The sequence below is a fragment of the Lutra lutra genome, chromosome X (assembly GCF_902655055.1).
Source record: "Lutra lutra chromosome X, mLutLut1.2, whole genome shotgun sequence".
Classification (NCBI taxonomy): Eukaryota; Metazoa; Chordata; class Mammalia; order Carnivora; family Mustelidae; genus Lutra; species Lutra lutra.
The window spans coordinates 84,103,093-84,117,912 of record NC_062296.1 but is presented as its reverse complement, the minus strand read 5'-3'; the positions used below and the strand labels follow the sequence as shown (position 1 = coordinate 84,117,912).

General features: G+C 44.1%; 1 protein-coding gene across 5 annotated transcripts in view; it reads right to left on the bottom strand.

The window, feature by feature from the left end:
- SH3KBP1 (SH3 domain containing kinase binding protein 1) overlaps positions 1 to 14,820 on the bottom strand; it is a 340,123-nt gene that overhangs the window by 93,352 nt on the left and 231,951 nt on the right. For all 5 annotated transcript variants that reach the window (XM_047715300.1, XM_047715297.1, XM_047715298.1 and 2 more), the window contains one exon: positions 6,591 to 6,666. In XM_047715300.1, the coding sequence (XP_047571256.1) occupies positions 6,591 to 6,666 (76 nt within the window). The remainder of the gene's footprint in view (positions 1 to 6,590; positions 6,667 to 14,820) is intronic.

The window sequence follows — 14,820 nt, the reverse complement described above, 5'->3', positions numbered from 1 at the left end:
ATCCAGACCAGGAAAACAAAAGCAAGGCACACATCACTATGCTGTCAACTCGAGCCCAAGGTCTGCCTCCACGTTAAAGGTGACCGCGACCCCAAATCACAACGACCATCTCTAGTCCTAGGTCCTGCTGGGAAATTGACTTTCAAATTCTCTCACAACCATGAATTATGGCACTATTAAGTCTCTTGCTTTAAAAGAAGGAATTTTTAAGAAAAAAGAAAAAGAAAAAAAATCTGACAAGCAAAGCCTTTCTGTCTTCTCGTCTAGAGCTCATCACTGCTGCCCTCGATGGCACTTTCTCCTGCTCAGGTGAGGGGAAGCCCTGGGCCTTTGGGAGAAAGGAAATCCACAAAGATAACACAAAGGGAGTTAGCTTTTGTCCTCCAAGAGGATTGTACTTGAAAACCAAGTCTCCAGCAGCATGGGCGGCCTGGGCACCCTCCCCGAGGGACCCCCACTCGGAATCAGGACAGAAATTCTTGCTCTGGGTCCATGAAAAACACCTGTCAAGGTCTGTGTTGGAGATACTTGATGCGACCCTGGGATGCTGAACCTGAGTGTGTTAGGACACATCAAGTGTGGGAGGCACTACCATGTGGAGAAGAACACTTGTTTCAAACTGGACATGCCTCATGAGTTTTGGGGGAGACAAGTGAGCAAAAAACACCTCCCCAGAAAAGGTAGCATAAAAGAGCTCCCAGGTAAAGCTGGCGGAAAAAAAACGAACATAACAAAATAGACCCCTTTTTCTGATATTTCAACATGTGGTGAGAAAGCAAAACTTAGCTCAGAATGAAAAAGTGAAAATCTGCCTAGTCATTCATCAGGCGGGCATACCAAATGCAGTCACCACCAGCTGCAAAGTAAATGAGAAATAGTATTTCTCCCAGGCACGCACTGCAGCTGGAAAGGGTCCTAACTCCCCCTTCTCCGAGTACTACTGCTTTCTTACTCCCAGAGAAAGTTTGTCCTCTAACACCACGGACTATCAGAAATTTTGCTTTTGTTTATATCATATCAGTCATAAGGAAATGTTCCACTCTTTTTTTTAAAGATCGTATTTATTTATGTATTTGAGCGAGGGAACAAGAGCACATGAGCAGGGGCTCCTGATTGGGGGCTCAATCCCAGGACCTAAGAACATGATGCAAGCCAAAGGCAGATGCTTAACCGACTGAGCCCCCCAGCAGCCCCTGAAATGTTCCACCCTTAACTGAAGGAACGAAGTCACTGTGACACATGCAAGTACGGAGCCTCACTTAGAGAGTTCTCAACACAGCAGGAACACTTATCCTCAACTGGTGGTTCCCAAAGAAATGACCTGGGTGCCCCTCCCGGTACAGACCTGATAATGACCCCTTTCCGCACAGCCCTGTGCATCGCTTGGAGCCTAGCAAAATACTGCTTCATTTACATTTCACTCAATTCGTCCTCCTCCAAACTGATAACTACTCTTTTTTTGTTTGGTACCACGGGGCTGCACAGGTTCTCCTATGCCGACTCCTTAGTGCAATGAGCCAATAACCTCTGTTAGACAAGGGTCTGTCTTGGTGCTCTTGGGTTGATCCGTCTAGAGCAGGGACTGCAAAGAACAAAGGGTCTGGCAAGCCCCAGGGAACTCTGGCAACCACTGCTAATCCCTCAGAAACCCCAAATAAGCTCGAGGGTCCTATGTGAACAAATGTGTCTTTTTCCAACTGGTGACTGTGAACTTGAGAAGGGGGCCCATGGCTACTACGGCGGTTCTGCAAGACTCTGTCCGACATAGAGCCTGGTTAAATTGTAAGTCGGTTCTAATTCTCCACGCGCTCAACCATCACTAGTTATGAGCCCAATGACTCTATGGCACCTTTCTGGGCCGTACGGTGGGGATATCAAGTAGAGACCTAGCCCCTGCCTTGAGGGACCAAGGATAGCCACAAGCCACCATGTGTTACCACCATAGGGCACAACTCCTAAGAAGTGAGTCAATGAACAAAGCAACCAGAAAGGTGGTACAAAAACGAGGGATGGAGCGAGGGGAGGCCAGGCAGGGAGGGCGGGTTTAGCCTTTGCCCCACGGTCATCATTTATTCTGAAGCCTGACCTGCCTTTGTTCAAATTTTATCAAGGGTTATCTTTTCCTAACCCTCCTGCTCAACTGGTCCACCGAATCTCTGAGACTGAACTGATTGTTCAGAAAGATGCTAACTAGCCATTTCTCCGGGCTATTTTTCTACCCCCCAGAGGCCACAAATCTGCGTCAATTGGAGTAAGAATCAGAGAAATTCCAGATGTGATGAGCTGGAGGAATCTCAGGGTACTTCATTTATGAATATTTAGACAGTTTCCCTCTTGTTATGAAAATCATGGCAATCTGTTCCCCAGCATGCATTTCAGATGAGTTTCCATATCATAAAGGCTTTACTGGGGGAGGGGAGATAATGTTGGTTGTTTAAATAAACCCTGATCAGCTGAGTTTCACTTTCCCTCCAAAAAGACCGATCTACATGAACATTTTTTGCATCATCATAACTTAATCCTTTAGCCAGCCGAGGACAGAGACGTGAGGAAGGGACTTCTCTCCTCTGAACTGCCGGACAGTTGTTAGAGATGTGTCTGCTAATCAGAAGCCCTGCTCCCAAGCTCACGGTCATTTCTAATAGTCAGTGCTCTGTGTCCTTCCACCTGAACATGGGATTTGCATCAAAATCTGAAAGCAGCAAAATGTTCCCACTGCAGGGGGCTTTTTAGTGGACTTAGGTGCTTCGGGGAAATCAAGGGAGAACAAATACCTCAAAAGTTGCTCTTGACAATGAAAGCCAGAAAGAAGGTTGGGTGAGATTAACTGCAAAAATTCTTGCTCTGAGTCCATGAAAAACCCCTGTCAATAAACATCCTTTAAGCCTTCGATGACAGTGAGAATTCTCTTTCTGACCTGCTACTCACTTACACGCATACCTACCCCCATACCCGATGAGATCTCATATTCCTACTGAATCGTTCCCCTCTTTCTTCTACCTCTCCCATCCGGCTGCTCTGTTCTCTGAATGCAGAAACTTTTTACTCTAAACCGTAAAGCTTTGGACTTGAATCAGTGGATGAGGATGCTGGGAGCAACCTCGGGGGTACTTGCTAGCACAACTCTCTGACTTCACGGGCAACACAGACAATGAAGAGCAAGACCAGAGAAATAAAATTACTGGCCCAATGTTACACAGCTAGAGAATAACACAGCTGGCCCTAGAATCTTCACTGCCAACTCTGAGCCAGAACATACCACCCAGCCTCTGTAAAAACACTCGTCATTAGCAACCCGTCTCCTCACCATGATGCTTCCAGAGCAGTGCTGGGGGATGGACATAATTAATAGATACTTGTAGGACTGGACAGGCTTTGGCTAGAGCCAGGATCCTCCTACATGCTTAAAGGACCTGAATATTTGGATCTGTGTTAATACCTATGCCTAGGAAGCCTATCTTAGGTCCCAGAATTACTCTCAAACTACATTGTCCAAGATGGTAGCCACCAGGCACATGTGGCTACAGAGCATTTGAAATGTGGCTGCTCTGGGTTAGATGAGCCATGTAAAATACATGCTGGCTAAAGAAGATGTGATATATATACACAATGGAATACTATGCAGCCATCAAAAGAAATGAATTCTTGCCATTTGCAACGACGCAGATGGAACTAGAGGGTATCATGCTAAGCAAAATAAGTCAATCAGAGAAAGACAATTATCATATGATCTCCATGATATGAGGAATTTGAGAGGCAGGGTGGGGGTTCGTGGGGCATAGGGAGGGAAAAAATGAAACAAGATGGGATCAGGAGGGAGACAAACCATAAGAGGTTCTTAATCTCAGGAAACAAACTGAGGGTTGCTCAAGGGATGGGGGGGTAGGGATAGGGTGGCTGGGTTATGGACACTGGGGAGGGTATGTGTTATGGTGAGTGCTGTGAAATGTGTAAGATTGATGATTCACACACCTGTAACCCTGAAGCAAATGATACATTATTATTTGTTAATAAAAAATACAGGCTGGCTTGTGAAGACTCATATAAATAAAGAATAAAAATATCTCACTTAATAATTTTATAGGGGTTTCATGTGAAAAATAACACTGGGGATATATTGAGTTAAATAAAATATATTGAAATTAACAAGTTCACCTGTTTCTTTTTCAAAAACATGACTACTAGGTAATGTAAAATTATGTATGTGGCTCACATGGTATTTCTATCAGCTAGCACTGCTCTAACACACAGCTATCTACCTCCTCCAGTCACCTAATGTTTCCCAAAAGACTCAAATGTCCTGTCTACAGACATTACAGCGGGTGAAAAGAAAGCATCAAGGACATGATCTTATCCTAGGGCTAGTTCCTGAGACCTGAAGATTAGCCACTTTAGCAGGCCCCGCAGACTGTCCTGCTTTGCACCACATCCCAACAAGTGACCCCTCGGGTCCCTACTGCTCAGCCTCCCCCGAAAGCAACCCACAAGTCACCCAATCTATAGGGAATTTCAACTTTGTTTCTATGGAAACTCTTAGTTTGACTTTACTTCTATGGAAACTTCTACGGAAACTCCCATGAAGAAAAATTCTCTGTTTCTCAGATTACTATTTCTGCAAACAAGTCAGGTAGGTAAAGACCACTGGCTGTCGCAGGTCATGAGGAGAGCCTGTCCTAGAGACCACATTCCAATCACCTTTGAAGCTTGATGGGTCTTCTTTTCCTGCCTATTCCCCATTCCGGCCGTCTAAGCAACTTTGCTAATAACTGATCATTTATAAATTTGTTAATAACCATAACTACAGAATAAGCAGTTGACTGGAAGGGCAGGCCACTGTTCAACAAAACAAATGTTTGCATACATGATTTAATGTTTAATTCTTCAAAATTCTTCAGTGCCTAAAGGCAGGTTTAGCATGATAAGCCTGTAACCTGCTTGAATAAATATGGGGCCAGTGTCTCCTTAGGAACATGTAGGAGCTCCAAACAGTGGTTCTGAAAGTGTGGGCTCTAAACCAGGAGGCAGTAGCAGCACTTGGAAATTCCTTAGAAAAGTACATTATCAGGCCTCCCCCAGACCCAATGATTCAGAAATTCTGGAGGTGGGACCCAGCAATGTGGGGGTCTCCAGGTGATGCTGGAGCACGCTGAAGTGTGAGAATCGCAGGGTTAGAGCCTCAGACGGGCTTTCTGCTAGTATGAGGAGTCTGACTGTAGCATTGCTGGACAGAAGGCGTGTGGAACTCATCCGAACCCTAAGCAGTAAGGCAGAGCTCTAGCATTTGCATCTGTATCATCCACGAACTTATTTATCAAAGCCACCATTTTGGGCTTGGCAAGTCCGACAAATTCATATTCTTAAGTCTAAGGCACTAGCACTCATTTGTTCTAGAAGCTACCTGTTTTGCCCTGCAAAACGAGTTTCTGGTATATTATTTTGCAATTAGAAGAATAGAGCTGTGCTTTGCTCTTATATTAATCATAATTATATATGTGTGATTTATGTTCTCTCAATCTTGGGCTTTCCAAACTAGATTAGTAGTCTGTCCCCATTATCCTTGTAAGAAAATCTGAGGCTGAAAAGAAAAGAAAAACCATAAAATATGTAAAAGGAATTGAAGTAATTGTTTCTGACCAGAGCCTGCCCAGAATGCCCTAATTATTGGAAGGATAACAAAAGGAGTTGGAGACTTGCCAGGTTAAGAACTACAAATTCAGGATGCCCAGGTACATTTGCATTTCAGATAAACAACAAATAGCACATGGGACTTACTCATAACCAAAAAATTATTCGCTGTTATCTGAAATGTAAATGTACCTAGACATCGTATATTTTAACTGGTGACGATCTAGAGTAGTGGAATACTGTTCTTTGGGAAGGTTGTGCAGCAATAGCTCGCCTCAAAATACTTAAAGAGCTGTTAGGAGAAAAATGCGCTAGTATCAATATAGACTCAGAAACTAAAATTCATGGGTAAAAATCACTGGATGAGCATATCTGACTCAATGAAAGAAAGACATCTGTACGTAGACAGATTGCAGCCAAGAGGCATGGAGGATGCTGGCAGGAAGGCAGGCTTTGGGAGTGCTGGCTGTGGGTGGAGGCTAGAAGGTTGGGCCTCCCAGACCTGAAGGCCCGTGAATCCCCAAACTGCTTGAGTTGTCATTCTGTAGAATCTTCCTGATTTCTGAACTATGCAAAGTGCTTGAGTATACATAGGAAAGAACCACATTCCAGAAAGGAGAAAACCCCCAGGAGTTCTTTAACCTACCCTGTGCCCACCCACTATCAGGACCTCGTGAAATACATCTGGGGTATTTTTTCTGATGCTTTTAAGAAAGCCATTAAGGTGAAGGGGATTAAAGAGTACACTAATTATGATGAGCCCCGAGTAAGGTATAGAACTGTGGAATCACTATATTGTTCACCCGAAACTAATACAACACTATATGTTAACTACCTTGAAATTTAAAATTAAGAAAAGAGTGAAATAGCTATTCAGATTATGTGAGAATTTTTCAAAGGCATTTCAATGACAAGAAAACACTTAACTGCTTCCAAGCGTAAAATGGAGAAACAAGGAAACTCACTCTTTGTCCTGCTGTCCATTTCTGGTTTTGATGGGTCCGGAGTTGCAGCAGCTGGAGGTAACTTCTTTCCAATAGTCTGAGGAGGAAAGAGAGCAGTTTACTTAACGAGATGATTCTCTCCATTAAGCAAAGAAATAAAATCAAGTTCATGATGAAGAAATGCTTCAAAAAACCACACACTTAAGTTTTCACTGCTCTGTCTAGTGGCTGCGGTTCTCTGCCAGGCCGGACCCTCGCTGACAAACGAGTGGGAGAACCAGGGAAGCAAGGGCTTTATCCTTGGAGGCACTCAGTACCTTTTATTCCCATTCTTCCTTGATGTCCTTATTAAAAGGTTGATTATTTTCAGCAGACTAGAACAGGCACATTTCCCCTCAGGCTACGAGAGGCTGTGGAGGCACAGCCCCAGGCCCAGAGGAGGCACCACAAGGGTCTGTAGAGTAGAAGAATGAGAGTAAGAGGGAAAGAATAAAAAGGCAGAAAGAAGGAAAGGATAAAGCGAGGGAGAGCCAGAAGGTCAGGTGGACGGGCAAGTGGAAGACTGGGCAGAGGCCAGAGGGTCCAGAGAAGCGGGGTCTTATCGCATCTCCCAGCCACCGAAAAGCCAGCCTGCCTTGCAGGGTAGGAGTAAATACCCCCACGTCCCCGAGGACAGCTCTGTCTGCCCTGAAGACAGAACACAGAGGCCCGGAGGCCCTCTTCCCACTAGCCTTTTAACCCTCCAGGGCTTTGACATCGACCAGTGTCACAGACCTTAGGTGTTTATTTACTAGTCCAAAAAAAAAAAAAAAAAAAAGGATGAATTTGTTTGGAGTTTATTTTCTTTCCTTCATTCAAAGCTAACTCTATTACCACTAATTATTTATAAACCATCCACGGAAAAGACTAATATTGTCTCTGACTAAAGACGTTCCTGAAAACACAGGCGACTCAGAGACTCAAAATATCAAAAACAAAAAACCAGATTTTTTGGGGGGACCAAAAATGATGGGTCCAAAGGTGAGGTCTCTGCCCGCTCTTCTCTTTTGCCACCACGTTTGCGTGCTGGTGTGTGATGCCTGAGGAGAAGGTCTATGGATACCAGGAAAACAGCTGTCAAAACGAAGGAGCTGGGGGAATCAACCCCCCCCCAGCAATGAACGGTTTCCCTAGTGAGAATTCCAGCCACTGGGAAAACCAAACATATCCTCCCCTCGAACACACGAAGAGGAATGAACTACAGAATTCAAAAACCAGCCTGGTAGAATGTGGCTTCAAATAAAACTAACTCACCAGTTTTTAATTTGAAAAAGTTCTTCATGCCTCAAATGTTGAAACCAACATTAAATATGAATAAATCACAGAAAGAGGATAAGATAAATCAAATCCTCAGCCCTTCATGAATTTTTAAAAACATTTGTGACAGAAAGCTTTTACATTTTACACAGTGACATTTTTATTTAGTGCCACAGGGCCTTCTAAATGGGATAAAAAATGAAATCCAAAATACCATGCCACCCTCAACTGCTGCGAAGTACTCAGATTAATAATATGTTGTGATTCCAAGGAAGCATCAAGGAGGGAAAAAGTGTGTTGTTATTCGGCCGTAAGGTCAAACTTGACGAAACACCATCCTAAGAAATTATCTTGAAAAATCAGGAAGTGAAGGTAAAAGGAGTCATTGTCAAAAGTGTCATTCACATTCCTGTTCACATTTCCAACAGTGCCCCCCTCCATCTCCGTTCTTCCCCTATGGACCCAGTGGAACAAAGCATCACTGTCATTAACTCATTAAGAAGAAGAAAAGCAAAACTATTAATCCTTGAGTGATTACTGACAGTGGGGAGAGGAAGTCAGGAAAATACTGCTCAATCCTGACTCGGGGTTCCTTTCTGGGTAAAAAGGAGGCTTCTAATGGTTTGGGCTTTAAATCAGAGATGCCTATCTTTAGGGAAACCTTCACAGGTTGTGTGTTCGTATAACTTCCCCTTATTTAGTAACATAGGGAAGCACTTTACAGGATAGTGCAAGCTAAGAGACATCAAGAAAAAGCCACCAGTTAAGTGCACTTACTTCTATACTTCTGTCACGGAAAGACACATGAATGCAGAGCTTACTCTGTTCTTTTTCTCACTATTTCAGAAAATACAGCACACTGGCCTCCATGTGGCTCCCAACAACGGGTGACAGTGAGGCTGGTAATGGGCGCGTCTGCCAGGGGTGCTAGACTTAAATTAACTCTTCCTTTCTTCTTCTTGGGCCATGATTGAAGGTCAAGAGTAAGGCAAGTTCCTCCCCACTCAGCCTGGTCCCCGAGGTGCCCCAGAGACAGGAATTGTTCAGCTGTTTCTCTCTTCTCCAGGCCTAACGAAGGATGGCTCCTAGGCGGGCGGCACTGGTATCACTGGGAACTTGCTAGTAAAGCAAATTCCCGGGCCCCACCCTAGACTTTCTCAATCAGAAACTCTGGGGATGGTGCCTGGCAGTCTGTCTGAACACACCCTCCAGGGGATGCTGGTGTACGCTCAAGAGTGAGAAGCACTGACCTAGATGTGGGTGGGATTCCATCAGCACTGACCAAATACCTTTCTTGGGTGAACAATGCAGTGCCTATTCTCATAATCAGATAAGTCATAAACCATCTTTTTCACTCTTCTTCCTCTTCTCGCTCTCCTTCCAGTAGGCTTTGATGCCTTCTACCTTCTCTGCTCTCAGCTGGTATAACAATACTAAATCAGTCAGCTCAGAAAGGAACGAGAGTTTAGTGGGGCTGACAATGGGACTCTATCACTGAAGGGAAAGAATGGGGAGCCCACGTGGCTATGGGGTCCTTCACCAAAGAAGCCCTGAGAGGATGGATGGGTGAAGGGACAGATGGATAAATGGACGGAAGGATGGTTTTGTATCAACAATGGAAGACGGTTCCCAGCCTCAGACTACCCTGAAGGCCAAGTGGGCAGATCTGCATGACTGTACTAACCTTCAGGGACAGCCAAATCCTGCGGATCCCTCAGAGTGTGTCTCTCTATGGGCATGTTAGGTGTGACATCTCTTCATTGTAGGAGACTATCTCACACACTAAAGGACACTTGGCCACCTGCGTGCTGCCCCCTGATTGCCCACAGCGGTCCTGATCAATGCATCCGCACCAAACATCCCACACCTTTCTAAACACCCCATTCGAGAACCCCTGTCTCCTGCCCTTCCTCTAAATATAAGAACAAAGACAAGGGGCAATGAAACACTGCTTTTCCACTAGGCTTTCAGCTTCCCCTACACCTCTGAAAACATCTTGGGTCCCCTGGGCTAAAAGTGAACAGAACCCCAACTTGCAAAGGGCAATGCCTAGCTCCAGCACACACAGAGGTCATATACAATTCAAAGCCAGGCCCAAGCGGACAGAATAATGAGGGAATCTCATCCAAACATCTCACATCCACCCTGTAGGCAGTGAAGAAGAATGTTAGGCTTCCGGCAGCTGTGGAAGAAGATTCCGGATCTCTACTCCTTGCTTCCTCAGCACAGTTCTGAGTTCTTGCCCTCCTGAGAAGATGGCTTATCCAGGACATGGACTGGCCATGCACTTGGGGGCTGTGCTGACTCTGCTCAGGACACAGCTCTTTCACTCCTAAGAGTTGGGCAACAGGCCCATTTTACCATCTGCCTTGTGAAGGAACACTCGGCAGCTCCACTCCACAGCTCAGCCCAGCATTTTCTCTTCCCTGTGCTGTGTCCTAAAGACTTCTTAGTACCCACATCTACGCTCCTGTGCTCTGCTTGTCCCCCAACTCTGAAGCTGCTGTTGGGTCTGGGAGTAGACATATATATGGATGGCTGCAGAGAGGTGAAAGCTCTACAAACAGACAATGATTGATTGCCACTGATAGTGACCTACAATTGCTAATCATCTACTGCAACATACAGTCATCACCAGGCTGCCCTCAAGTTCTGTCTCTCCTACCACATCCTAATCTCCATTTAAAAACGACTTTTAAAAATAAATACTTCAGGGGCGCCTGGGTGGCTCAGTGGGTTAAGCCTCTGCCTTCGGCTCAGGTCATGATCTCAGGGTCCTGGGATCGAGCCCCACATCAGGCTCTCGGCTCAGCAGGAAGCCTGCTTCCTCCCCCTTCTCTCTCTGCCTGCTTCTCTGCCTACTTGTGATCTCTGTCTGTCAAATAAATAAATAAAGTCTTTAAAATAAATAAATAAATAAATACTCCAAAAAACTCATTCCTTTGAAGATTTAAGACCAGAAGTCTCTCTCCTATTGGCTTTCTTGACAAAAGTACTAAATAAACTTTCTGGGGTTTTGGGTCCCGTAGGAGCATCATATCTACTCCTAGCTCTATAAGATCTGGTTATACAGCATTGGGAAGGATAACCCCCATATGATTTCAGTTACTGGAGCAAGTAATTTTTTTTTGCCTTTTCTGTGCCAAAATGAAGAAACTAGTGCTTGGAGGAAAGACAATCCCTGGATTTGAGCCCAGTGGAATCCAGTTCCCTAATGACTAATTTATCTGTTTCTCTTTGTGACTGCTGGAGCGTGAGACCGAGGTCCTGCTCAGATCAAGTCACTCCTGTGACTTCATTCTAATTCAGATGCAAACTCCTTGAGTGTATAAAATTTTCTAATTAGAGGACAATGTTAAAGAGAGTTTAAGTCTCATCTCTGAAAGTCTCCTCTCCAAGAATACCACACATAACTCGTAATCACAAAGGCAACCAGGTTCAGTGGATGGGGGAAGAGAGAAAGAGTGCTCCCTATGTTCTAGCAGTCAGGGAAGCCTCTCTGTTGGCAGACCAGGCTTTCGGATACCCATTCTAGAAGAGGGTGATCTTCTGAGAAGCTATACGTAGACATTACTCAAGTCCTCACAGAAAGCCAAACACAAGAGACGACTTTTCAAACAGCTGGTAAAATATAAGCTAAAGGATGGTTCTTTCTAGGCATTCCTGTCGCTGCACTCATGTCCAATAGCATTCCTTCCCTTTCTGCTCAGTGCAGATTCATTAAGTGCCTGTTCAGTGCGAGGCAGGGAAGCAGACAAAAAGGCAGGACGATGCCGCATATCACTGCAAACACTGAAACAGCAATTCATTGGGTTTTCCGGACTGCTGTGCCGAGGAGCGTCCAGCCACTGGGCGTGGTTATCCTAAATGTTCATCATGCATAGGATACAGAGAGATACAGGCTACAGGACATAGTAACAGGAGAAAAGATGAAACAGTATGTATATATAACCATATCCACACCCTTTTAGCTTTCATTTACCATCATAACTCAGAAATAAACACAAACTATTAAAACGCACTGTAAATTTTTAATATTTCTTTTTACACACTCTTTTCATGAGCACCTATAAACTGATGGTATTATGAAAAGTCTTCTTGGTGCTCGGCCAGGAGTAGTAGAAGCAGAGCCGAAGCCCAGGGGTCCAGCTCGTGTCAGAGCCAGAAGAGAAAAGCACAAAGGAGCATCCTTACAATGGGTGCCTGTGAGCTTCTAATGGAAGCTTTTTCTACTCGCTGGGAAATTTACATTAGCAACTGCCAATTTGCCCGCCTTTGGTTGGCTCGGCTTAAACTATTTGATACCAACAGGACACACAGCAGAGTAAAATACAACTCAAAATTCTAAAGATAAAATGCATGGTCCAGTCAAAGAAAAAATATATTTGTAGCTCCATTCGAAGGACAGAGGTCACCTTTAAAACAACTCATATACCACTATGTCAATTCTGACACCTCCAAAGGGGAAAGCTTCAGTCCATTTTTAAACCTTGCTATAAGAAAAACAATTTTTAAAGCAATCTTCTGATTATAAAATTGGGCTTACGACTTACAGTTCATTCATATAGTGTTTATTTCCCCAGTTGTCTTGAAAAGTTAGCAACAATTTGAGTTACATTAAACCTCCGCCCAATCATGGTTGAAGACCTTGTCAGAATCACAGATGCTCTAGAAGCATTTAACTTAGTATTACACTTAGAAGTTTAACTGCTTTTCTCCCTCCTTCTATTCAGAAATAGTGGTCTCCTTGAGAGCAGGACCTGGATGTTATTTATTCTCTTATCTCCACAAAGGATATGAAGGGTCAGTAAGTGATGAATGGAGAAGGGAGTTTGGAGACACCATGGTCTCACCCTCTGCCCTAGCATTAGCAACCCCCCCCCCACAACACAACTGATGGAATAGGGGAGATGTCCTTCTTGACAAACCAGACCAGGAGGCCCTCTTAGAGCCCCCCGGTTTGTCACTGCCACATACCAGATCTTTCCAGCACAGTTTTAAGTGACAGCATATTTTCCAGGTTATCTTCCTAGACATCTGTTGCCCCTGCCTTACTCCCTTGTACCCATGCACATGCCCCCGAGCTCCTATTAATTATTGGTCACCACCATAAAGAAGAATTCAATCTCAGCCATGTTTCTGGTAGACGGCTCTCTGCCTGTGATTTCCAAATATTCATCCTAGCCTGTTCCCTCACATTCCTTCAAGTTCCCATCTATTATGATCAAAAGACCATCATATGCAGGGTTCATTATCATTCGGGTATTAGAACACACACACCATCCTCTCATTCTGAAATAATTTTCCAAAGTATGTTCCCAAGATGTTCCACCAACGAACCGACTTCCAATTCACCTAATCCCACACTCTGGTAAATATGGAAAACATAGAACACTTGGTCTAATCCTTGCATAATAGCATATTAAAGTCTCTGAGAAGTCCTATAGTTACTGCTTAACTCTATCGTTAACATTACTTAAGTGTTTTCCAAACTTAACAGATACTCCTTGTGCTACCCAAACACACATCACAAGAATGAAGAGTGTATGGAAAAGCTGGATAAACATCACTACCTCTACTTCCTAAACCCTCCGGGCTCATCCTCTTTGTTTCCTAGACTCATGACTTGGAACCCACCCTTGATGACCCTCTTACTGTATCTTCTCATATCAAATGCACCCCCAAGGCCCTGTTTTCAGACTTACCCCTTCCCCTTTGACCCCTGCCTAGAGCCTTGTTGCTAGCACAGGGACTATTTCACTAATTTTTCAGACAAGGATCCTGTTCCCCAATTCAGGCGACTTCCTCTGACCTCGCACGAGACTCAACTTTTAGTCTACCTCCACCATCACCCCTTACTATATCTACTTCAAATCACTCAGGTTAAAAAACCCACTCAGGATATATACTGCTACTTAATGGCTGCTTATAAAACTTCCCAAAGCCCTGAAGAAATTTACTTCCAGTTGCTGCGACTTGCCATATCTCTCAAGGGCTGGTGTCTTTCCCTTGTGCTCTTAAGACTAATAGCAAACTGGAGCGCCTGGGTGGCTCAGTGGGTTAAAACCTCTGCCTTTGGCTCAGGTCATGATCCCAGAGTCCTGGGATCGAGCCCCACATCGGGCTCTCTGCTCAGTGGGGAGCCTGCTTCCCCCTCTCTCTCTGCCTGCTTCTCTGCCTACTTGTGATCTCTGTCTGTCAAATAAACAAAAAAATCTTAAAAAAAAAAAAAGACTAATAGCAAACTTTCTCTGGATATAAAACACCAAAGCCCAACTTAAATGCTTCCATTAGGCCTCCTGGGGCTTACTCTTTCAATCCATCCAATAAAAACTTCAGTATCTGTCATTCTACTGAACGTGTACATATGAAGTCTGTTTTTATATTAGTATCTCTCTCTCTCCCTGAGACCTACGTGTGCATTTGTGTGTATCAGTAGAAAGATATGGCTGTGAATTTCAGCCAATTCTATCATTTATCATGAACTTTATCTTCTGCCAGGATTTGATCTTTTGGGTCATTTGTTTGCATTCTGAAGAGCTCTAGAGACCATGCCCTAAAAAAACTGGAAAGGGCCCTAGAAAACATTCAAAGGTAGGGTAGGATTTTCTCTTTGTCAAAACACAGTAAGGTTTAGCAGGGGCTTCTCCTCATGCTGGGGAAACACAATGTTGAAGAACGAATCAAAGCCGACTTAAGGGCTCAATGAGGTAGAGAATATACATTCAAGACAACATTAAAATCATAGAAGGCAGCTCTCCAAACATCTGACAGTATATGAAGATACTATTTATATTTTACCCCCACTGTTCCCAAGAGAGAAGCCTGCATGCTATTTTGCTGTAGGATCATCTTATTCACAGAGGATGAATAAGCCAAAGTAAATTTCCATTTCATGTACCACTTAGACAAAATACAATTCGCCATTATACTCTAAAAGACTATTTTCTTCTGT